This window comes from Phodopus roborovskii, unplaced genomic scaffold (assembly GCF_943737965.1).
Source record: "Phodopus roborovskii unplaced genomic scaffold, PHOROB, whole genome shotgun sequence".
NCBI lineage: Eukaryota > Metazoa > Chordata > Mammalia > Rodentia > Cricetidae > Phodopus > Phodopus roborovskii.
Genome location: NW_026126422.1, coordinates 1,116,355 through 1,142,528, shown reverse-complemented (window position 1 = coordinate 1,142,528; position 26,174 = coordinate 1,116,355). Strand labels below are relative to the sequence as shown.

The following is a 26,174-nucleotide window of genomic DNA, read 5'->3' as shown; positions in this document are numbered from 1 at the left end:
CTTCTTCTCTACCTGGCAAGTGCTTAGATTTCAGGCACATACCATCATACCTGCCCCCTGCTTCTTGCCCTTGAGACAGGTTCTCACTGTTAACCCAGGTTGGCTTGGAAGTCTATGTATCACATACTGGCCTTTATCTTAGAACAATCCTCTTGCTTAAAACTAAGAACTGGGAATGCAGGTGTGAGACAGGTGTGAGTCATTTAAGTCCAACATTAACATTTGTCTGTAAATTACAGCAACTATGACTCAAAACCAGTTGGAACAGTACATTTCTTATGAGTCTTAATCCTGGATGTATGGTGGGCTTCAGGGTTCATCTCTTCAGTGACAAACAGATACTAGACTCCCTTCAGTTTCTAGTTTACCTCTGTCTTAGGCAGTATCACCAAGAGCAGTTTGTTCTTGGTTATGAGTGTGCTCCGGTGTTCAGGGATTCTATGAATACAATGTTTTCCACCACAAGTCAGGTCTAGTCATTAAGTCCAGACACAGAGAAACATCCAAAGAATGAGGAGGCGCCCTTTTATCCTGAGGTTTATTCTTTTTTTTATTCTTTTGCTTTTTGAGAATAATTTCATCATTCACTTACAGCATCATAACTCATGTTCATTACCTGCATCCAGTCCTTCCTCATCCCCCCTATTTAGTCTTTCTTGTCCTGATATTCCATCTGGGGGATGAGAAAGAATTTCATTCAACTTCAACCAGGTATTGGCAAAACCCCTGATCCTGTGTAGAATGATGTCCCTGATTCCTTGTGACTGCCAGATGTGAGTTACTGAAGGCAGCTCAGGGGGTGCCTGTGTTAGTCAGCAATTGCTTGTTTAGAATCTTTCTCCTGCAGTCTTGCCTCAGCTAAAGAGTCCTTTACTTTCAGCCCTTGTGTGGTTGGATTCATCTCAGCTAGCTCTTCTACTTTGTGGCTAAATGTGCCCTATAACTGATCCCAATTATCGTTTTCGTAGCTTTGGGGGATTAGACTGGGCATCCTTGGGGTGATGGATATTTTAGGCAGGCCTAGCACAGCTGCAGTTGGCTTTTGCTGAATAAGTCATCACTGCCAAGGGGTAGGAATTATTGTAATTTCCTCAGACAGTCTTCAGAGATGAAATGGAAACACTGGGGAGTAAGACACACTGTTCATTATGTGCCCACATTATAACGCATCCTTTAAAGAATGCTGTCTCGTCAAGTGTACTCTGTGTTTTTTCTTATTTTCCATATTACATTGTATGTGTCTAGGATATTGGCTGAACATTATTTTATAAGGGACAAAAAAGAGACTTTAAGGTTAAACCTGCAACCGAGAGCAAAGTTCTGCTTCCCCATGCTATTAAACGACCTTAAAGAGAAAATGAGTTTCCGTGTTGAGTTGATGGAAGAGAGCAGCAGTACAAAGGGCCATTACATCACAGGCCTTTGTGTAAAACAGAGCATTCTGGCAGTTTGTTTGTTTTTGTTTGTTATAGGTGTTATCTTAGGTGTTTGGGAACCACTTTCTATAAGGAATCCGTCTACTTAGCATGGCTACTGAGCAGTTACCCATAGACTCACCAACTTTCAATGGCCTCTAGCACGGCTATAGAATTCCTCTGAAGTCTGTCATCCGCCCCCCCACCCTCCGTCTATCATCATACTTGGTCTAGTGAGCAGGGATTGAGGGCAGTCTGTCTTTTTATTAATATCTAGTGTGGCTTCAAAAAATGTAGCTCATGAGGCACTGTAATTGTCCATATTCCCTCTTTATAGGTGACCTTTCAGAACCTTTGTCTTTTGTGCAAAATGATGACTTTCTTCAGAACAGGAAGGCTTTACACGAGGTAAGAGTATCTAACTGGGGGCTTTCTCTGGAAGATTCTTGTAAGCAAGGACCTAGCGCTGCTGACTGGCCCACCTGACAGAGTTCGCTGATAACCGTTAGGGCGGTCATGTCAGGAGCCACAGGCAGGGCAGGGTTTGGTGTAGGTGAGGTATATGCTCTCCTTATTTGGTTGATAGATTGATTCATGTTTCAAAATGAAGCATTAGTGAGGTTAAACCTTCTGAACTATAATTCCAAGAAAAAAAATGGATAGTGAACATATTAGACAGATCTAGGACTCTTGCTACAAACATGATATTTAAAACAAATTAAAGGTCAAATGGATGTGAAATCTGGTCAACCTCTATCATTTTCCATTATTTATGCACTATTTCTTTTTAATTTTTAAATATGAGAAAATCTAGGTCACATTTGTGTATAATTATCTTAAGCAGTGAGGCGAAGGTAATTCAGACTTTAGGCTCTTACTCCTAATACCTCATTTTAAGCATTTATCAGTGGGGTCATAAGACATTATAGTCTTATGATATGTCAATATTAGAAAAATATATTTGATACAAATTAATGGTTAATAAACTCATGTCTTAAAGAGAAATGTCTATCCTTTGTGCTATTTAAATTATCCATCCAGCTTTAGAATTGCCACTCATATTCACGAATAGGCATATAAAACATGGGTGTATATGAGATAACATTGACAATAACTTAAAAAATAAATTTACTTTATTATTTATTTTTTAATTGAAATTAGATTTATTTTATTTTTATGTGTATAAATTGCCTGCATATTTGTCTGTCTACCAAGTGTATGCACGGTGCCTGCAGAGGTCAGAAGAGGGTATCAAACCCTCTAAAAATGAAGTTATAAATGGCTGTGATCTGCCATGTGGGAGCTGGGAACTAAACCTGTGTTCTCTGAAAATACAGCAAGTGATCTTAACCACTGGCCAATTATCTCTCCTCCTAGTTAAAAAAAAAATATTATATTAAAAATGGGACAGTATTGTTACCTGAGAAGCATAAGTGCCATGAAAACAATATGACTATGATTCAGAACCATATTCTCTATATTGCCTTCTCAGCTTCTAATTGGAAAATCTCTGTAGCATAGAAATATTGTCTCCTGTAGGTGCGGCCCAACCCAATAGCTTTGCTGATTTGGTTTTAGATTGAATCTCTTCTGCATGGTTTAAGTGATGTTCAGGCACTCCTCAGAACCAGTATTTGGTCATCCACACATTCACTTGTTCACAAAGCCACACCCGGACTCCAGACCTCGCAAGTGTCTGAAGATGGAGCTGGTGGACCGCACCATGGCCGTCTGCACCTTCTGGCCCTGGTAAGCCAGAGTGGAAATCACAGAGACTGCATGCAAGGGTATTGCTGCTTCAGGAAGCCTTTTCTGTTGTTCTTTTTGAGACAGAGTTTTAGGTATCCCCTGGCTTTGATAGCTTACAAAATTGTTATATAAATTTCAATTGCTTAGATGTAATTATAAATTACATTATTTTACATGCTCTTAATAGGAAGAATATTTTATTAGCCTAAGTTGGTGAAATTGTGCCATCTAGTGCTCGTTACTAAGATAATACTTGTAGGTTTTAAGGTGTGTTTATTTGTCTGATGTCTAATGTAAATTTTGGGTATGGTTAATTTTGGTAGGTGATGTTCTTTTTTATCTGCAAGTTTTCCATGGTGAAATTTATAAATCAAAGAAAGAAAAGATACAAGCACAAAAATGTAAACAATTAGGACAGATTAACAGAACGGTATAGTCTTCATTCCAGGTATTTCAAAGAATTACTTTATCTGGCACGGCCCAGTCTGTGGATTGTATTGATGGAAAATAGTGAAAAGATTTGTGTGTGATAGGATGAAGACCTTTAGATAATGAGATTCTTGATGCATGATGATGGACTGGAAAGAGGACATCTGGAAGGCTGAAGTGTCTTGACTTCTTTGCCTTTGGCCAGACTGCTTCATGGCCACCACAGGCCATTTTCTGAGAGCCACCAGAGTCAGTTTTGCTTATGTCTTGTTGGAGGAAAGCCTTTAGTTGGTTACATTAGGAGAAAGAGGAGGAATGTGACAGTAGTGAGAAAACTTTTTATTGTTCTAGCAGATAAAATTGACCTAAAGCTTCGATCCTTTGTCTAGTCTTGGGTTTGTGTAAATTTGGAATTGTGTAATTACTTTTGGAAACCTGGTTTTCATGGCTTTTTAAAAAGGCACAGGTCAGCCAGTTGTAGTGGCCCATGCCATTAATCTTAGTATTCCAGAGGTAGGTGGAGCTCTGAGTTGCAGACCAAACTGCTCTACATAGTGAGTAAAAGTCAGTCAGATCTATAAAGAGAGACTGTCTCACTCCCAATCCCCTCAAAAAAAAAAAAAAAAAAAAAAAAAAAAAAAAAAAAAAAAACCTGAAACAAACAAAGAAAAACCCTAACAAACAAAACGTTAAAAAAATCCTGAACAACCCCTAACAAAATCTAACAAAAAGAAAACTCTGTAGGTTAAAAGAAACCTTTGGTACCTTACAAGACTGTTGTACAGAAGCATCAAGTTCCTTGCAAAATGTTAAATTGCTTTTAAATAATAAGCTTTATAAAAGTAAAAAAGCGCCACTCCATAGGTATATGCACAAGACATATGGACATCATTCATGCTCTTTACTAGGCCAATTTGGATTTTCTACAAAATATTTTTGAATATTTTTCCTCAACAATATCTCTTGGGAATTAGGGTTATTGATAGGAATGCCAAGGGTTTAAAATGACTACACAGTGTTCTGTGTTGATTCCTTCCCTGTACTGAGGCATTTTTCTTATTCATTTGTAATATTTTAGATAAACAGCAATAAAACTTACATACTTAGGCATGTTATTTCGTGGTATGGCATTAAAATATTTCAAATTATATTTTATTTATTGTATTGTGTATATGTCTATGAGCACATGCATGTGGAGGTCAAACACCTTGTGGGTCTTGGTTTTTCTCCTTCCATGTGAGCCCCAGGGACCAAACTTAGACATTCAAGCTTTGTGGCCAGCTCCTTTGCACTGGTCTGCCACAGCATTTTAATGGGATATATATATATATATATATATATATATATATATATATATATATATAGAGAACAGTAAAAATTCACATTTATGTCATGTATAACTACAAAATCATAAATGTCTTACACTCTTTCAGAAAAGATTTTTACTGTTTTATGGTATTTGAAAGTCTTCTGAGTTAAAAAACAGTCATTTCATTGTGATCTTATTATAAATGTCCTCATCTCTATTAAAATGAATGTGTATTTCTGGAATGTTTCAATTTGTTACTCTGTGAATTTCTATTTTTATCATGGCCCATTTTATATTAGGTTTTATTTGTGATAATTCTTAAGGTTGTATGATTGATATAATTTGAGTATGGTGTGTGTGTGTGTGTGTGTGTGTGTGTGTGTGTGTGTGTGTGTGTGTGTCCGTGTCCCAGTCAAACACTGCTGACATGGCAGTACCCAATACAGTGATTTAATCGTTGGGGACACTGCCCATGGAAGGGATTAATGTAGTTCTCAGGAGACCCTGCCTGGGCCTTTAACTCCTCCTACTGCCTTTCCATGTGACTGCTCTCTCCTTATGTGCGTTGCTCCCATGATGCCATCTGCCATGTTATGACATACCAGGATAACAAGCATTGTTGATGTCATGCTCTAGAGTCTCCAGAAATGAACAAGAGAGGAACATAGTGGCTGCTTTATCTGTTTATTTTCATGTGTGGCCTTGTTATATGATACAAAGTTTAAAATGTTGATATTCCCATTATCTCTTCTCTTCTAAATCTTTACAGTTAAATCTTTTTTGCTCATAATGTACTTTTCTAGTTTCTTCTGTGTATTACTTTCATGATTTCACTTGTTACAGCAAGTCTTAAGACATTTCAAAATTATTTTTCTAAATACAATATGTGGGTGGGTGACTTTTATTTCCTTTTAGATGTCAGGCAGTTTCATTAGCAGAATTGTTGAATTAACCTTTTCTTGATTAAACAGAATATTTACACACACAAGGAAACATTCAGAATTAATTTTTTAGTTCTTTTAATCTAAGTAAACAGTGCATCAATTTGATTAACAGAGGTTTATGATCATTGTATCATTTGATTTTGGGGAAGAAAGTCACCCTTCACTATTTTTCTTAATAATTCTATACTCCCCTGCATGTATTATGTGGAATGAGACTCCCCAGAATTGTTTAAGCTCATATATTAATTTTTAGACAGTTGCTATTTTAAGACATTGGTTTCAAATCTGGTTTTGGCATCTACTTGTTCACACCTTCATTTGTTTTTCTGTTAGGAGTAGAGCTTGATGGGTTGGGACTGTATGTGGTAGGTCAGGTGATGGAAGACGGGTGGATGGGGAAACAGCCCTATAGACATAACTCATACTTACAGTTTATTGAGGGGAGTTAAGAAAATAAGGTAAAGAGACACAGAGGCAGAGATAGGACAGAAGAGAAGAGGGAGACAGGAAAGGTCCTGTCTGCCCATCAGAGAAACAGGGACAGGGATAACAGAAGCGGGTAGAGCCTTTCTTTTAAAGAACCAGGCAGTATTTGAAAATTTGTTTTTTGTTCATGTAGAGGAATATGATAATGTTTCTTTGAAATGGAACAATCCTTGAAATCAAAGAATGTATAGTCTTATGTGTTATCCTGTGAAGATACTGTTACTAAATGGCTACCTACCATGAAGAAACAAGAACGTAAAAAAGAGAGTTTCCACAGGGATTCTTAGTTGGGGGATTACTTTGCCAGACTGGCCTGTAGGCATGCCTGTGAGGCATTTTCTAGATTATTGGTTGAAGTAGTCTTATCAGAGTTTTTCTTCTTCTTCCTCCCTCTTCGTTTATAACCTCTTCTATGTTTTAAATACTTATTATTTGCATATCAATTATTTTGGACTTACCTTTTACATTTCTCATTTCTTCCTTAAAGATTTGATATTTTCATATTTCTTGCTCTTTATGTTGACACACTCATTTCCTGTTATTCTTTTAAGTTAACCTGAGTCTCAACAGTAGCTAATTGCTCCGTCAACTAATCTACATATTTGTGCAGCTGGAGAGTCAGGTTTAGCTTCAAAATTTCTTGTGCTGACTTTAAACCTCTTCAAATCTGCTTCTTATTTTCTTAGTTGTAATCTGTTTCCTTTAGCAAGTTCATTTCATATTCTGAATCCTATATATTTTGACCATGTCTTCTTCTCTTTTTAAATATACATACACACACATTTTCTTTGTTAGCAATAAACTCTGGGATTGTTAGAATACTCACTTAAGATAGTCTTGAAGTCATGGAAGGTAAGACTATTCCATGTGGAAGGAAGTTCTCTACCCCTTTTACCTGCTGAAACATTCCTGCAACCTATGGTTTCACCTGAACTTGCCTTCTAAAAGGCCCAGAAACAGTTACACTTAAAAGGGACTCAGGTATATTAAAACTGGTAGTGGGACAAAGGTAAGACATATTTGATTACTGTAGTCCCAGATTCCTTGTGCAAGACTTGTTTATATAATTAACTACATGATTTTACTTGCTTCATAGATATATTTAACGTAAGCATGTTAAACATTCTTTTCCATTAATTTCAAAATTATAATGAGAGTATAACAGGGTAAGTTGATCTTCAGTGTATTCTGTGTAATACCCTTTTACATAGACATCTGACTTCGTATCTTCATACTAATAACTGATAGCTAGTGCAAGTGCTCTTACTAGTAAAACATCAAATCTAATATAACAAGTAGAAAACTGCAAGTTTTGATATTGTGTGTAAAAAGCTGGTTCCTTTCACCATAAACTTTGCTTCTTGGTCTTTGTCACCTTTTAACAGACAGAATAACACTTTTATAAAAGCAAACACAGAGCCTCATAATGGCGATGCACACCTTTAATCCCAGTACTCAGGAGGCAGAGGTAGGTACATCTCTGAGTTTGAGCTCAGTCTGGTCTACAGAGAGAGTTCCAGGACAGCCAGGGCTACACAAAGAAACTGTGTCTTCGGGGGGTGGGGAGGAAACAAAAACAAACACAAACAAAACAAAAAAAGAAATGTATTAATTTCTCTAATCATGGTTCATTCTTTTCTTGGAACTATTTTAAAGACTTATTTATTTCTCATCAAATTTAATATACTAAGTGGGTATCAAAAGTAGTATTGCTTGGCTTTATTCACTATGTATTTTATTTTGCATCCAAGCATGAATTTGGTGAACATTAAAATTTACCCTTTAAAATGTACTACGCTAAACACTGTGGGAAGAGGAAGCAATGCCTTCTAGAGCTTCACATTAATAAGTAGCAGTAGCAGGAGGGCAGACGCTGAGCAAATGCTGACCAATCTGTAATTTGTGTGGGTGGAAACCAGTGGAAGACACAAGGAGAGAAAGGTAAATAGGATTGTTCAAATGGCCAATGGTAACTTTACTCAAAGTAAGTCACAGGAAATTGCCAAGCAGGGGACTGATGTTCTGCAAACTGTACTTAGGAAGATTAACCTAGTTGCACTGCAGCAGAGAGATTGGAGAAAGGCATTCCATTTGAGATATTAGAAAAACCAATAGGGCTGAGAGCATCAACAAAATGACAGCGAGAATGGGGTGAGGAGGTGGATTTCAGAGCAACTGCAGGGGTGGGAGGTAACAGAACTTGGCAGTTGTTTGGCTGTGGGAGGAGAAGTCATCTAAGAGCTTTGCAGCCTTATCTATGGGATGAAGTTTGTTCTTTGGAACAGAAATAGTTTGAAATGTGAGGGAGGATAAGACTTTCTAGAGAGGAAAAGAATTTAAGATTTAAGTTTGGGCATATTCCATTTGAAGTGTTAGTGGGACACCATTTAAGGTACTTCAGCCAAGAGTTCCTTCTACAGGTTTATTAATGGGCTTGAGGAGATGCTACCCCCAAGGATTTATCGAAATTAGGTTTGACTCAGTGTTAAAAAACTCAAGCCAGACAGAAGTCACATAAAGTGCTACCATTTCTATTTCTAATCTAGCTCCAAACCTATTCAAGGAAGGGGTAATTTATGTCATTAAAGACAACAAACAGCCAGAGGAAGAAATGACTGTTCCCCATTGTTTACAGAAACTGTGGTCTTGTGAATCATCTCCCAGAAGGACACTTAACTACCATGTTCCTGAAATGACCCTTTCTTTTCCAAGACTCTGAGCAACGAAGAAAGCAGGCTAAGATCAGAACAAGGGCTATCTAGAGAGTGACTGATTTCCTCTCATACATCATGGGAACAGTGGCCAACTAGGTTACCTTGGAAACCTGTCTCCTGCACATACTATCATTCAGCAATCCCTTGGCATGCTGGTCATACAAGGACAAAATAGATCAGTAAGCCAATGAAATCATTGCTCATATAGATAGGCTGACTTGCAATGCCCCCATTCCCTGTCTTAGTCAGGTGCACTAGAAAGCACTGTGAACACAAATACTCAAGTTCCAGGGCCACCATTGCTCAGAGCACCGCTCAGCAGTTGATGGAAAAGGTACCCTCAGCTCTGTACTGTGATACATTCCTCTGTATTCTCACTGCTAGTATGGTCACTGTCTCCCTGCCAGCACCCCTGTGGTGGACTTCAATAAATCCACATCTGACTGGGTATTTCCTTCAATTTCTGGACAAGGGACCAGGTTGTGGATTCTGTATTCTGGCAGAAACTCGCTGTCTGGGTTGACTATCAAGAGCAAGTGATGTACTAGGAATGTCCAATGGGGTTAAAGGAAACACCACCGTCAGCGATACAGTTTTCCTTTTTTTATCTGTGACTCTTCTAGTATGTCATGGTGAGTTCATGCTAGATCTTCTGATTGGGAGCTTGCTGAAGACTGGATAAATGAGGCTAAAATAACACCGAGAGAACTATTATGGGTTTTATAAGAATGTAAGAAGTACTAACGTCAAGAAAGTTTAATAATTCATTACAAAGTATCTCCCCAAAGCTGCAATATTCTGGGTGTCTTGCTTGCCACTTCTTTGATTATTCATGTCTTTCCCAACCACAGAGCACCCAAGGACTCGAACTTTAGTTATATTTGTATCTTGGTTAACTTACAAGAGTAAGAGAACCACTTTTCATGCAAGTAATTCTGCTAGCTGTTTGGTAGAACATACCAAGAGTTTCATCCTTAGGAAACACACTTTTGTGGAGAGCATTGTAACAGAGATGGTACAGTGAGTCCAGTCTATAATGCACAGAACTAAGTATTACGGAATTTAAGTATGTTCAGTTTGTATGAGAAACAAACCAAGGCATAAGGTAAGACACAGCAGTTAAGGCATGGCCATGGTAGGACTGCCTAAGCTTAAGGTGCTCAGAAGCTATGAAGGCTTGTTAATGGAAACACAGCCAAACAGATAGGGGTGGACGCTAATACTTTCATTATGCCTTTTGCAAAAGCCAGGCTCCTGTTGCTGAAGGTTATGAGGGTGGCTTGGGCGTTTTCAGTGCCTGGCTTTTATAGACGATGCTGCCATGTATAGGCATCCTACACCAGAAGATTCTCAGCGGCTGCACTTGCCTCGCTTCGGAGGGCGAATTTGCTCCTTTCTCTTGTTTGTCACCCCCAACCCTGTGCGCTCCGGGTTTCCTTTGGAAGTTCTGACTGGACGCAGGTTAGGCCTGGGAGTGACTTAGTTTCCTGGATGTCTGTCACCCTGATTTACAGGGAGAGCAAACAAAGGTCAAATTAGCTCTCCACCTTCCAACGTTTCTGGGGCTTTCCTGTGCTGCGGTGAAAGGGCCGGGGCCAGGAAGCAATGGCGCGGATGAGCAGCGACGCCCTGCAGGGCGCAGAGGCGACAAGAGCTCCAGGCTCCCGGTGCCTGGCCGGAAGTGCCCCGAGGGCTAGGCCGGAAATACACCCCCGCCCGCCTCCCCTCCTGAGGCTTCCGGGGGCGGGGCGTGGGCGGGGCGTGGGCGGAGCCAGGGCCGGAAGCTCCCGGTTCTAATCGCCTTCCCTGGCGTGGCGGCTGTAGGGAGCTGCACCGGGGCGGGCTGGGAGGCGGGGACCGTGGCCAGCGCGGGAGGACCGGGGGGACCCGGGGGACCCGGGCCAGGCTGATGCCCGTGAGCCCGCGCGCGGCTCGCACGCTAGCCCCAGAGCCAAGCGCCCGCCCGCGGTGCAGCCCCGGCCCCCGTCGCTATGTACGACCGTGCTCCCCGCTGGCTCAGGCCGCCCCAGGGTGGCAGCACCGAGGAGCACGTGGGGCCTGGGTCCTACCAGGTACCGGGCCCTCAGCAGCGGGCCACAGGTAAGATGCTGCAGGCCAGCTCCCTGTGACAGGGCCCCGCCCGCCTTCAGCCTGCCCCAAGGACACCTTGCAGACGAGTGACGAAACGCCGAGGGGGCAGAGGACTTACCAGGGCTTCGGTTTTGACGCCTGGGCTCAGGGGACTACGAAATCCAAGACCCGTGTACTTCTTCCTTCAGCCCTTCGTAGTCTTAGGGCTGCCACACACACATTCATCACACTTATTTACTACGATATAACTGTTCACATTCCTAATGTGTTATCACTTACAGATAGTCCTATTACACGCCCCCCCCCCACCAAACAGTGAAATTAACCGACCACCCCTGGCTTCCTACTTAGTGACAATCTCTTTCTACATTCTGTGAAGAGTTATATTCCTGAGAAGTGGGCTATTTGCTTTTTCTTTTAGCTATTTTTTTTTCAGTTCGTGAATTGGGCTCAACTTGTAATAAATAGTTCTAATTTGCCTTCTGTTTTTTTTAAAGTTCTGATTTCTAAAAAAATTAATATCATCCAAGTTACAGTGTTTTCCTCTTATAAAACCTGAATTTTCCCTTTTTCTTAAAGGTCCAGGAGTAAGTATTCTATTTACATCCCTGCTCAGATTATGGTTGGACATGGTAAAATTTTTCATCAGTATTTCAGCTCTCAAATTTTACTGCCTTTTTCTTTTGCATCTGTCCTCAACAGTTACATAACATGTCATATACAGTTAAGCTGTTATAAGCATTTATCCCCCCAACATCTTAGTGTTAACCCACAATAGGCACACCTGTGATGCTTGTATAGCCCTTATTTTGGTACAGCAGATCACTTTGTTGTTTTCTCTGGGTTCTTATTCCTGCTGTTAAGTACCAATGGGTCAACGTTGAACCAGAGAATCATTTTTTTTTTTTTTTTTGTTTCTTTCCTACCAATCATGCATACTTTTGTAAGTTACTGTACTTTCCATCTTTTTCTCATTGCTTTACTCATTGTACTTACAAGTGCTTTATTCAATAGTTGCAGGTCATCATTGGCCCAGTGGTGGATATCCAGGACCCAGCGTAAGATCAGGGTAAAAATACAGAACAATTCATGAATTTGCATGCCATCCTTGTGCAGGGGCCATGCTAATGTTCCCTATATCGTTCCAATTTTAGTATATGTGCTGCCGAAATGAGCACTTTTTTGTTCATACCTATTCCCTCAAGTACTATGTATATTCAGTTATTCCCAAATGAAAAATCTTTGTAGAGATAGATATGGACTTTTTCTCTAAGGTAAGTTTTCTCTTGTCTTAAAATCTGCAGTATTGTCCATCATCTTCATTGCCATCTTTGGCTGGCCTAAGTTTTAGAACTCTAGTTTCCTTTTTTGGCTGGCCATTTCTCTTGGCCTTTATGATTATTGGTTATATTTTCACAGTCGCTCAGAAAATCTTCCCCTCTTTTTATAACTCCCCCAACTTGACACAAGCCCTTATTTTTTCTCAGTTAAATCACTAGCATGTTGCTTCTGTCTCAGTGTCTAATTCATCCTTTCATCTTGTGGACAGACTCATCTTTAAGAAAAACATATACATTATTTGAAAAACAAAAGCATACTTTTTAACACCAGTGTTAAAAGTCTGAGCTCTTCAATGGTAATAGGATTATTTATGTTCTCATCTTTGATCTGGTGTTACACCTAATCTGATCTCTTCAAACACTGCATATTGCTTCTATACTTGACTACAGTTCAGCAATTCTAACTTGCTAATTTTCTTAAGACCATTCTCTGTCATTTTTGTGCATTTAACCTGCTAGTACATGTGTCCAATATATTCTGTGTTCTCTTTTACCTTGTGTGTTCCTATTTATTCTTGATACTCTACTGAAATAAAATTCTTACTCTTTTCCCCCTTCTGACTTACAGTGACTTTTTTGGGGTAGCAGTTTGAGTCTATAATTACTGTTTTATATGAAAGTGATATATACTAAACTGTGAACTACTTGAGAGCAGTAGTCATGATATTTACTCCATTCTTAGTTTTCTATCCAATAACACCAAGTTCTCAATGAAATATTCTTGTAGTAAACTATAAACTAACAACATTACAATTTCCTGTGAGGTGACTAAGATGGCTCAATGGTTAAAGGCATCTACTGCCAGGTTTGATGACTTGAGTTTGATAACTGTCACAAGTTGTCTTCTGTCGTCTACATATTTACATACACAACAAAAAACAAAACAGCAAAAACAAACAAGCCTCCTGTACTAACTTAAAGGATTATATTTTATTCATCTTTAAAATAAATTAAGAAATTCTGTGCATGGGAACTCTGAGGAGAGTTATTTTTATTATTTTTTTTATTATTTTTTTGTGTGTGTGTGTGCTACTCAGGACAGTATATTAATAATTGATGGGACAGGTGTTTCTGTCCATTGCTATGCTATATTTCTTGGCAAGACAATTCATAAGCACCTACCATACTATTTCATGCATCTGTATATTAGATACTGGACCATGCAGATATGTGCATACTTATTTAAATGAAACATCAGATATGTGCTAAGAGTCTCTTGTGGGAAGGGTAGATGTTGGGACTTGGTATAACTTAATTGTTACAGCAGGCCTTGCTAGAGCAATAGATTTTGTAGCATTAGGTGAAGATATTCTCAACATCTTGATTGCCTTGGTTTTACTTCTTTGATCAGGAATAACCTGTCTAGGATTTACAATCTGAATGGACCAGGACTTATCTGCTGTGGTTTTATGAGTGGGTAAGAGAATGGATACTCACATTCAATAGAAAGCAAGCGCTGTGCCTTGTTTTCTTACAACTAATCTGAGAAGAAAGCGTATTTTCCCAAAGCAAAATTTCCAGAGAGACAGCAATTCTAGTCTAAAGGCAGCTACTTACCATCTTATCATGAGAAAACATTCTTTTAAAATATGTGTCTGTCCTGGTATGCCAATAGGAATATTTCATTGCTTTTGTAAACGCACTTGCAAAATAAATAGCATCCCACAGTACCTCTATGTTTGTTGTCTATATGAATTATATATTACCATCTAAGTTGCACAATATCTGAATATTTTCTTTGTAGAGTAGGGTGGAAGGAGATTATCTGTGATTCTACTGATGCACACACACACAAGGATGATTTTATTATCCTAGCTAGTCATAATATAGAGAATCCACATCAGAGAGTGCAGTTGATATATAGGTTTACAAAATTATTGTTTATGTCATTTCTGTATAGACTGATGTCTTCCCAGACCTAGTTGTTTTGTAAGTGAAGAATGCCCTTTGCTTAGAGGCTGTCATTGTGGCTACATAACTTGTCTTTTCATCACATACTGGACATCTTTTTCTAAATGGACGTTTATTGCTTTGTGTCAGTCTGATTTATCTTTGGCTATTGGCACATCAAACTCAATATATCCTAAACTGAATACATCCCTTTCAAATCTTTTCTTATGCGCTTTTTTCCTCCTTTCTGTCAGTTTGATTTATCATGTGATGTTGTCTGTTTATATGTCAGTTTATCTGTATACCCCAAATCAAACTCTACTAATGTGTATTTTCTAGAACTCTCTAGTATATTTTGTACAGATATATAATTGTTTATTCACCTAATTTCTCCATCACTTGAAATTACGTTTTTGTCTTAATTACTATACCTTCATTTTCATTCAGGTTTATAATATACAAAACATACAGTATTTTTGAATGACCAACTAAATATGTAATGTAAATGCTAGTTACTATTTATTGTTAGTTAATTTGCAGAATATGATGATAAGATGGTTCATCATCTTGGTTTTGTGGAACGAGAACTATTCTAGTAGCACTTTCAGTCCCCTGTTTGGAGAAACCTTGACAGTTGGAAATTCTGAGAAACATTAGTACAAAGCTACAGAAGAGAACTTTCTGTGTGGAAATTGTCATTACAATGGTTTTCTTTTCCTTGTGTTCTTTTCTTGCACTCATAACTCCATGTGTGTTCCAGCTCATTAACAAAAGAGTCTGTGTGATTAATTGTGGGAAACTTCAATGAGGATTTTATGAATACCAGATTTCTTTTTCATTGCCCATTTCTTCTATATACATAGTTTTAACCACACAAACTTGCTATATGCTCTAGCATCAATAATATGAATAATGGGATATTATGAAGTCCGTTTTCCCTTATTAAAACAAATTTATCAGGCAATGCAAATTTGCTTGTTACAATGAAGTTTATTAGACAATCAGAAAATATTTGCTGAGCACTAACTCTGTGACAAAGCACCGTCAACCTGTTGTCGATTTGGTTTAAATTCTCTGCATATTGGTTTTTTCTCTAATGCTTTTTGATGTGATTGAACCCAGGGCTTTGTGCATCCTAAATAGTTGTTCTACCATTGAGATACATCTTTAGCACTGTCTATAACTTTATATGTATATTTTAAAAAAGACTATTTGCTATTTAAAATAGCAAACTATTGGTCTCTGTAGAAAAAGTGTTTTAACAGCGGGGTCACATATGATTAGAAGAGAAGGCGGCTGGCAAGATGGCATGGTGGCTAAGGTGCTTGCTGAACATCAGCATCTGAGTTTGTATCCCCGGCAGCACCCACAGTCAACCATAGTGGTGTGTTTCTGTAACCCCAGTGTAGGAGTAGGGTGGGGCCGTGGACTGGGGTGACGGATTCACTGGCAAGGTAGTCTAATCAACCTTTGGAAATTTCCAGGATCAGTGAGGGACCCTGCCTCAAAAAGTAAGCTAGAAAAGGGTAGAAGAGGACACCTGATACTGACCCCTGACTTCCGTGCACTTATGTACAAACCTGCACACCTAGACACACATATGCACGCAGATGGGCGATTCACATACACATACACAAGAAAATTTTATTTTTTTCTGTTGTTCAATATGTTCATTCCTGTAGGGTCTTATATTTAATGGATATTAGTAAAAATTGTGATCCTACATAACAATTAAAAATGTTATAAATTTGTATGAATAGCTATTAGTTCTGAAAATACAGTTAATGCCAAGGGTACTAAATGATTATATATACCCTGAGTATATTGTCTCAGATGACTTTCTGATCTAATGCTGTGTGTCAGTGGTGATTTCTTTTTGTAGGTGGCTATGCACCATTTCTTTCTTTGAGTTCCAGACAAAGTGCTTACGGTGTTGCCTCCGACACTGGGAAAGCTGCCCCAGGTCCAGCACACTACAATGTGTCACAGGCACAGGTGTGTTTATGATGTTATGATTGGCTAAGTTAATGACAACCATGTTTTCTTAATCAGATGCACACATTTATAACCCCAGTACAGCAAGTTCAAGGCTAACCCAGGCTTGACAGTGTCACACATTTCTAACTCAAGCATTCTAAGTCCAAGGCTAATCTTAGGCTAAAAAAAATTAAAATCATCAAGACAAAAGAATACAAACCCATATTTCTTGTGTCAATAATACGAAGTGCCATTTGTTGTATTTTATTTTCCCCTCATGTCTTTCTCTTTCAAATCTTCAGTTTTGTAACTCAAATAATGGAAAGTAAATGCATTTGATGTTCATTATTCTATATGTGCTATATACAAAACATGGTTGTATGTTTCAGTGGTCCACAGGAGTGGCAGAATTGGACTCTTTAATGAATTTTGATGTCTGAAAATTGTACAAACGGTCAATCTCTGTAGGCAGCAGTGGTGTAGTTTGTGTGCTGTCCTTTAAGGCTATAACTTTGCCAGGCCTCATAGGTCTGTGACGAAAATAACTTGGATGGCCCCAGGAATGCTCAGAAGTAATGTATATTCTGAAGATACGGCAGTATTTCCTTATAATGAATATAATTTTATAACTTGGAATTTACTGGAATTAACCTGCCATTGGTTTGTTGGTGATTTTTTTGGTTCTAGAGAATCCAGATTTGTAGTGTGAAGAGTCATGGAAGTTTCCTTCCTGTGTGTTCTATCAAGTAACAGTTCCTAAGACAGATGATGAGAGGATGCTATTATCCAATAGGCCATGCTACCCATGGCTTGCTCTGTCTATTTTCTTGTAGAATCAGAGCCACCACACTACGGGTGAACCCCTTTCAACATACACACACCATGGGCTGGGCCCTCCCACATCAATCACTAATTAAGAAAATGCACAGTAGACTTGCCTACAGCCATTTCTTATGGATGCATTTTCTCACTCTCTTTTCAATGACTAGCTTTTGTCAGGTTAAAATAAAACTAGCCAGCACAGAAGGCCAGGCTTGTTACTGAAATATTCTGAAAATTCAGTTCATAAGCAACACAGTCTATTTTAACCATACTTGGAAGGTTGGAAAGTCCAGTCCTTGATTCCTTTATTGTCCTACCTTAGAATGTCCCAAAGTACAGTAAAGTATGGTCTGAGCTTAGAGTCAAAACTACAATTATTACCTCAATATCCTCTTTTAGAGGAACTTGTTTTCAGTCAATGCTCTTAACTTTCTCAGATCCCATTTAAAAACTGTTTGCTAAATTTTATATTTATAAAATAGGAATTATAAAATACTTCTTGAATTACTTCATAATTTTTAACCTACAATTTAGGATAAAATAAAAGGAGGCGGTAGTCTGCAAAACCGAGAGAAGCGGTTTAAGAAGCTTACTTCTGATGGTCCAGGCCCTGGAAGCTATGACCAACCTCTTCCTGGGAGTTTGTGCATCATGAGCAGACAGGTACTCCAACCTAAGGAACATGTTCTGCAGTATGTCACTTTTAAAGATATGCTTCTAATGACAACTCTATTAGATAAAATAAAAAAGAAATCCTAAGCAGTCTGTTTGATGTTGAAAATGTAAAAAATTAAATTAAATTAAAAAGAATAAAAACTATAAAGCTTGGTATATTCTTACTATTCATATTGCACTTATTTTTTGATTAAATGAATACTAAATAATTTTTTATAAACTTTGGTTTTCAACTATATTAACATCATACTTCATTCTTTTTTCTTTCCCCCATTGAGTTATGTCAGTGGGTTCCTTTTGTAGTCTTGATTATTCTGTATCCTCAGTGCCTGAAGTGACTAGGAAGAAGGGAGATTTAAAACCTGGTCATCTGTATGGTTTGCTTAATTTTAGTGGCTGTATAAATACCTGTTAATAAAACAGTGATGTCTTTATGATTCCTGGGCTGCAGGAGTAGCCTGGTGTTGGAGAACATTTGCCTAGCCCATGTGAGGCCCCGAGTTCTGTCTCTAGAGCCACACAGAAGAAAACATGATGCTTGAAAGGAGAAGTCTGAAAATTTAGAGGGCGGCAGACAGAGGTAGTTGCTACTTCAAGACAAAATGTGAAAAGTGATAGATGAATGATCACGCAATGAAATGCCTTGGGGACTTAAAGGACTACTGTATGATATTAGGAGTGATTATATTTTTCATCCCGTGTTTCACAGATCTCAAATTCATCATATTTTCCACAGTTTTCAGAGGAAAGAACACTTTGTATTTTAGGGTTAAGGTCTTAGTTGAATGTGTTAGTAGAGATGAGGTTGAGTTTTATGCCATGGATGTAGATATCCGGCATATTTCATGTGTAGGGACAAAATAAATGTCAAACATTGCTTACTGACCACATGTGTCAGTTAATTAACACAATGCTGGACATTTTGGGACAATATAGTTGATGACATACTATCTTAGAGTCATAATGAAACATTCACCAATGTCCCAAAGTGAAAGAGTCTTTGGAGGAGCTGGGAGAAATGATTCCATCTGGTCTTAAAGAAGAAGTCACACTGTGGTCTGTAGTCATAGGAAAGCACATGAGTCACAACAACTGCAGTTGTGTTGCATAGTATGCATGGCACACTCAGGGAAGTGCAGTGTTCTGTGGACAGTTGCAAGTACAAGACTGGAGGGAGAGGGACATGGTCAGAAGCTCAAGGAAGGAAAGGCTATTGTTTTGAAATCTTTGAGGTGTCCTTTTTGAAAGTACTGAATTGAAGGAAAGCTGTTCAATGTATTCTTGTATTAATTTTGTAATTATTTTCATAAATGCCACTAAAGCTACTTAGTTGATGACTTTAGTGCAAAAAACATTTCTAGCAGTGGCAATTATTTTTTTTATAGCACAGTTGTGTATGAACACATGTACATACACCATTGCATTCATTTGTTTGTTCAGAAATTACAGGGATCAATATAATCCCATGTTATTTTTTCTATACACCAAAATCCTTCAAATGGCAGTGTTTTGTTTGTTATATTCTTTTTCTAATTTATGATATTACCTCCTGTTTCTATTTAAGTTATTTTCCTTGGAAGTAAGACCTTTTCAAAAAATGCTAACCAACTTAAAGCTCTGTCAATTTTGTCATAGTTCTTTCAGAACTCAAGCATCCATTTTATTACTGTATTTATATTTGTAAATGAGTTTGATTCGTGAGTTCCATTCGCTTTAGCATTGTCTCATAGACAGTTTTTTTCTTTGTAGCCTGTGCAGTTAGCACATATGTACAAGTTATAGGTAACATAGATAAGTCAAGAGTTGCAGGGAAATGAAGGCTGGATATGTTAGAAAATGAACTAAAAGAGAGAACTTAGTACAGTTCTGTATAGCATTCACTCTCATACTGTCTGATGTTGCTGCAGGAGTGCCTTTATTTATTTTTAATATCAGTACTATTTACTAAGAAAGATAAGTAGCCTGCCAAGTAAGAGCAAATCCTTGGTTCTTGTGGTGGCTTTTATAGTGTTTATGACTTAGTCTATACATGTGCTAAAACTTGAATGCACTCCTTCAACTGAGTCTATAAGATAGTTTTTTGGTTAATGTTATTTAATTCATTAAATCAATATTTAATGATTGACTTTTTTGTTCTTATTCTATCTTCTTGTCTCTGAATAACATAAAATGTCTTCCTCACAAACATTTTATGCTGAAAGAAAATTTCTAGAACACCTGTGGTTTCCAGAAGCATTGACGTTCCTTCAATTCCCTCTTCTGGAAAGTCACATGGCTATCATCTCAATGATGATAACAGTATTATGAGACGTACGCCACCTGCTAGTGATAACACAATAGGTCCAGCATACTACAAGCCTCAGTTTGTAAGTATGACACATTTGATAATGACAGTTGAAAAGCTGCTCTTTTTTTATAATATTTTTTATTTAAATTTGAAACAAGCTTCTTTTAAATGTCAGTCTCAGTTTCCTCACCCTCCCCTTCTCCCCTGCCCCCCCAACTACTATCCCATCCCCTTTCTGCTCCCCAGGGAGGGTGAGGTCTTCCATGGGGGGATCTTCGAGGTCTGTCACATCATTTGGAGCAGGGCCAGGCCCTCCAGTGTGTCTAGGCTGAGAGAGTATCCCTCTATGTGGAATGGGTTCCCAAAGTCCATTCCTATACTAGGAATAAATACTGATCCACTACCAGAGGCCCCATAGACTGCCCAGTTCTCTTAACTAACACCCACGTTCACGAGGTCTGGGTGGGTCCAGGTGCTGGTTTCCCAGCTGTCAGACTGGGGGTCCATGGACTGCTCATTATTGTATATGTTTTCATTCATCGACAGTAACTGTAAGTAACAATTAGAACACTGATTTTTAGTGACTATAGACTGCAGAATTTTTCTTCATACATGTATGTGTGCCATCTGGCTGGCAGAAGAGAACAGAGAAAATGTATGAAAAACTTTTTAGGCCAGGCTTGGAAGCTAGAGCTTAACAGTATGGCAGTCTTAGCCACCTGGAAGGCTACATGCAGGAAAAAGGAACAGTGGAAACCGGTAGAAGTTTCAACCACAGTGTATAGATGGAATGCATAGACTTCCCCCCCCCTGGTTTTTAAGGAGGCTTATGGGAATTTTATTATAAAGGAATTTGATTTGAGAATGTATCAATATTCTACAAATTAGTGTAGAAAGTAAAAGAAGCTTCTCTGATTGAAATACTAAACATAGTTTATCAGGTCCATCTCATGGAGATTTTAACTTTCAAAACAGTAAGTTGTCAAAATTTCATTCAGCCAGTTAAAGCATATGATTTATTCTTAAATGCATAGAACAAATGTAAACATTGAGGGTGTTTTACTCAGTGACAATGTACTCTGATAGCACTGTACTTTTATGGCTTTGCTAGATAGGAAGTCATTGATGAGCACTCTTAAGGAGTATGATAAGGATACTGAAGTTAGCACTGCACAATTGATGACTTCTTTCAGGGCTGTGGAAGAGAAATGGCAGTTCTACCTAAGGGACAGGCCACTGAGAGTTTGACCATGCTCCAGTGAATGTATGGATGATACAAACTGAATTTTCTCTTGGTGGGGTCACAAGGGAAGGGGGATAGACATGGAAGGACTGGGAAATAAGTATGATCAGGGTGCATAATGTGAAATCCCCCAAGAATCAAGAAAAGAAGGAAGAAAGAAATAGAGAAAGAAAGGAAGGAAGGAAGAAAGAAAGAAAGAAAGAGCAGGCTCAGTTCTACTTAAGGAAACCTAGAAAACACTGAAGAAATAAATGCCTAGACACATATGAGCTACCAAAATTAAATCAGAATGATACAAACAAGCTAGAAGACCTATGATAGTGTGGTTTGAATAGGTGTGCCCCCCATAGACTTGTTTTTGAATATTTGGCCTATTGGGAATAGCATGATTAGAAGGTGGGGTCTTGTTGGAGGAAGTGTGTCACTTGGGGGTGACCTCCAAGGTTTCAAATGCTCAAGTTATGCCCAGTTGAAGACAGTTTACTTCCTGTTGCCTGTAGATCAAGATATAGGACTCTGAGGTACCTCTCCAGCACCATGTCTACCTGCATGTTGCTGTGCTTCAAGCCATAGCGATAATTGACTAAAATTCTGAAACTTTAAGCCAGCCATAATGAAATGTTTTCCTTTATAAAAGTTGCTGTGGTCATAGCAGCTCTTCATAGCAACAGAAACCCTAGCTTTAAAAGGCAGTAAATAAGATTTGAACACCACCATCATCAACAACTATACTTCCCCAACCCCCTTAACCAAGAAAAGTCAGGGTCCAGATATGTTCCCTGTTGAATCCTCGAAACCCTTTATAGAAGTTCAAATATTTCTCCAAGTACTCCATAAAATAAAAGCTATCTATAACAACAAAAAACCCCCCAAAAACCCAAACCAAACCAAACAAACAAACGTCCTATATATAATGTTGTACTAAAAGTGGACAGTGAGAGCCTTTCCTTTCAAATATGGAATAAGACAAGTATTTCTACTCTCCACTCTTATTCAATATAGTGTTCAATATCTTACTCAAAACAAGACCAGGAAAGAGAGAAAAGGGATCCAAATAAGAATGTAAGGAGTCAAATTATTGCTGTGTGGAAATGACAAGGTCCTTTCCTTAGAAAACCTAAAGGTCTTCCAGAAAGCTGTTCTTCTAAATTAATGCTTTTAGCAAAGTACTAGTGAAGTGGAAAAGAAACCCATATGTGCTAAATCCTGATCCAGCCTCACGCTAGGGCTGAGTTCAGACTGGCCTCAGGCATGTAAGGAATTTTTGCAAACCTGCATTGTTCTGCTTCTGAAATAACCAGGCTCTCTGCTCTCTGCTGAGACAGAAACACCAGAGTGTAAATCTGTGCCCCATTCTCAGTAAAAATTCATATCCTACATTGTGTACTAATAGCCATCACGATGGCATTGAAGGGATGTGCCATACTTGCAGATTTTACCTTATGAACACCTTGCTTACTCTGCTCAGGGCCACCTCTTTTTACTGATGGCCACAAGAGTGTGTGCCCCAGGCCAGTGTGTGTGCCTCAATGAAAACTTAATGAAGAGCTTGTCCTGGACTCCTTCTCTTGGGTGAGAACAGTCTGACTACAACATTTGGGGGCTTGTTGCAGATCTGTTCTCTCCTTAATGGATGTCTTAATTTGTATTGTCTAGTCTTCGGAATTCTGGTGAATGTGTTCTTCTGGGTAACTTCTGGGTGATCAGACATGATCTTACGTCCAGGGTTACATGTTCTCAGTGGATTGACATTTGGGTCAGGTGACTCCCTACCATGGGACACCCTCTGTTGTCAGTCTGCTGTGTTGGGTGAATGAGAACATGGTAGCCAGCCTTCGCTTGTCCGATTATTATTACTCTTTGTGTTTTATTTTTGTTGGAGTCCTGTCTCTCAGCTTGCTCCTGGAGCTTGCTCAGTCTCTGCCCTTCTCATCACCTCAATGAACCCTGCTATTTAAGTCCTGTGAAATCTCTTCTCTCTGAGCTTTCTTTGTTTTTGCTCTCATTCATCCCTTTGGCTGATTTGTTGAGTTTTTCAGGGATTCCAGTGCCTTTTAGGTGTGGATAACATTATTTTATGCTGTTCCACTCCATTAAAAAGCTGGCTCTGGAGTTGGGTCATGGTCTTTACTCTTCTGACTCAAGCATGCTTTTTTAAAAGGTTTCTTCAAATTTCTGTCATAGGTTAAAAGGCAACTGACACCAGGACAGAGTGACACACACACACACACACACACACACACACACACACACACACACACACACACACACACACACACAGAGAGAGAGAGAGAGACAGAGAGAGAGAGAGAGAGAACAATCTAGGAAAAGATAGTATGTGCTTTAAAACAGTTAAAAAGCAGACTATTCCCAATATAAATAACTGTTGTTTATCTCATATTCCTTTTCTTGGTTTTATTTAACTAAAACTTTTGCTAAAATATAAATTTAACTTAAGATTTGTAAGACTATTATATACAGGTATACAGCTTATGATCTATAAACTTACTGCATATGGTTAAAATGTGTAGAGAATACTAACAATATGAAGGGGTTCACCTATGTGGCGATGGGAAAGCTCTTATAATACTAAGTAAAGCTCCAGATACCATACACTGCCCCTTAGCTAAGTAAAGCTCCAGATACTATACACTGCCCCTTAGCTAAGTAAAGCTCCAGATACTATACACTGCCCCTTAGCTAAGTAAAGGCCCAGATACTATACACTGCCCCTTAGGAAAATTTTCATACAACAAATGGTAAATTTATTTGTTACTATTATGTCTCATGTTACTTAATTTTATTAATTAAAAGGATTTATATAAAAAATTAGGATGTGTATAAAAATGTTCCCTCATTCAAGGTCATGGTTATTCAAAACTCTTGTGCTGAAATGTAAACTTTCTTTCTCTGAGGATCTGTAAGAGCATTGTGTTTTTGTTGGCAGATGGGGATATCCTGTAAATTCTGAGCAAGAAAGGTTAATTTAACAGGGATAAACTGTAAAATCCTAGCCTTGTAAAAGCTGCTAACTTGCTGTAAAGTGTTAAAGATAATTAGGACAAAGAATTTAATTGTAAGTCACTTTATAAATGATCAGAAATGTTAATGTATTTAGAACTATGTTTGTAGTCATGCCAAGTACAAATGTAATTCATTGGTAGGTGAAAGCTTTATGTAGCTTTTTAAAGTATGTTTTCAAGGTTAAGCCTAAAACAACTAAACAAGTAACTAAAAACAAGTAAAATTTCTTTAAAATCAGGCATACTTAATAGATAAACCTTTAAAAACTTCAGAGACCCGCTGAATATGGTATTTAAAACATTCAGTTAGCAAAAAGGCTTCCCGTGATAGACAAGAATTCTAGCTCCTAACAGCCCCACCTGGATTATGGTAATGCCAACCACAGGGAAAAACTGCACCATGCCTTACTTACTGCTAGGACCCTGCCAAAGTATGGACGAACAGTCCATCAGATTATCGACTTCCTCATTTTGCCTCACCCAAGGTGCCAGTCTCTCAAGTTCCTCATCTACAGGAAAGTCTCTTTCTGGGTCTGGCAGACAAAGGCTGATGGTGCCCTGTATGGCAGTCAAAGAGTTAATGTTGTCCTATGTAATGTCTGAAGACTAATGCTGCCCTGGTGCTGTCCTGGGAACTCTGCTCCCAGAGATCAACAAGATCACCACGGAGAAACCTAGGGTAACCATCCAGTGAGTTCCAGGTAGCTGGTAAGTCTCTGCTGTAGGTAGGGGTTTTTGTCAGGGTCTCTGGCTTATTATTAACTATAAATGCTTGGCCCATAGCTTAGGCTCGTTACTAGCTAGCTCTTACATCTTAAATTAACCCATATTTCTTATCTATATTCTACCATGTGGCAGTACCCTTTTCAGAACAGCATGTTCATCTGCTTCCTCTGTCCTGGCTCATGACTCCTAGCGATGTTGCCCTCTCTCCTAGCTTCCTCTCTGTTTGGTTCTTCCTTCTAACTCTTCCTGGTTAGCTATTGTCTAATCAGCTCTTTATTAAACCAATGAAAGTAACACATATTCACAGTGTACAAAGAGGATTATTCCAAAGCATTTGCCATTTTGATTGATACAAAGGTCATTTGTTTTGTACTTTCTGTTCAAATTTATTTTCAGGTCTTGGTGGTGTTAATGGATAGCTATCTTTTTCAGTTTAGCAGTAGCTGCCGGGTCAGTCCATTTCATATATGAAAGCTAGGCTTTGCTGACAGGTTTTACATTATAAAAGATAATACATGATGTTAAGATGTCAAAGGATCAGAGTATTAACATGTGAATCAGTAGAGTTCTAATAAAATTTTAATTTAGCCTTGGTAAAATACTGGATACTATTATCATCATCACTACGAACCAAAGAAAGAATACTCATGTTTTTAACACAGAATATATTTTTTGGGGGTGAGGTCCCAAAACTTTTGCTATGCCTAAAAGGTGTGAGCCTACTCCAGCTGTTTACAGACACTTGTGAACTGTTTTATTTTTTTTTCCTCTACAGTGAGGATTTTGATGTAGATTACAGCCAGTGATCATGCTAATATATCTAAAACTTTTATCTTTTTTGTGAATTTTGGAAAAATCATGTAAGCTTTAAAAAGTCATGACTTGGATCCACCAGTTACAGGTCAAATGAACTTCAGATTAGTACTCCTGTCATGGCTGCAACAGCTTAAGCTTCGCTGTGTACTGTCTATCTCTGAAGGTGTACTTTCTCTTTCCCCTGGTCTTACCAGGACCACAGGCCTCAAAGTTTCAAATCTAAAGTTTTACCCTAAGT

General features: G+C 38.5%; 1 protein-coding gene and 1 non-coding gene across 2 annotated transcripts in view; one reads left to right on the top strand and one right to left on the bottom strand.

Annotated features, from left to right (window-relative positions):
- Window positions 1-11,036: 11,036 nt before the first annotated feature.
- Window positions 11,037-26,174, top strand: part of Stpg2 (sperm tail PG-rich repeat containing 2) — a 465,521-nt gene continuing 450,383 nt past the window's right edge. The window contains exons 1-4 of the mRNA XM_051185397.1: window positions 11,037-11,146; window positions 16,250-16,362; window positions 17,701-17,829; window positions 20,043-20,207. Of these exons, the coding sequence (XP_051041354.1) occupies window positions 11,038-11,146; window positions 16,250-16,362; window positions 17,701-17,829; window positions 20,043-20,207 (516 nt within the window). The 5' untranslated portion in view covers window position 11,037. The remainder of the gene's footprint in view (window positions 11,147-16,249; window positions 16,363-17,700; window positions 17,830-20,042; window positions 20,208-26,174) is intronic.
- Window positions 12,209-12,315, bottom strand: LOC127222947 (U6 spliceosomal RNA). Its single transcript, XR_007834602.1, has one exon. It is a non-coding gene; the product is annotated as a U6 spliceosomal RNA (small nuclear RNA).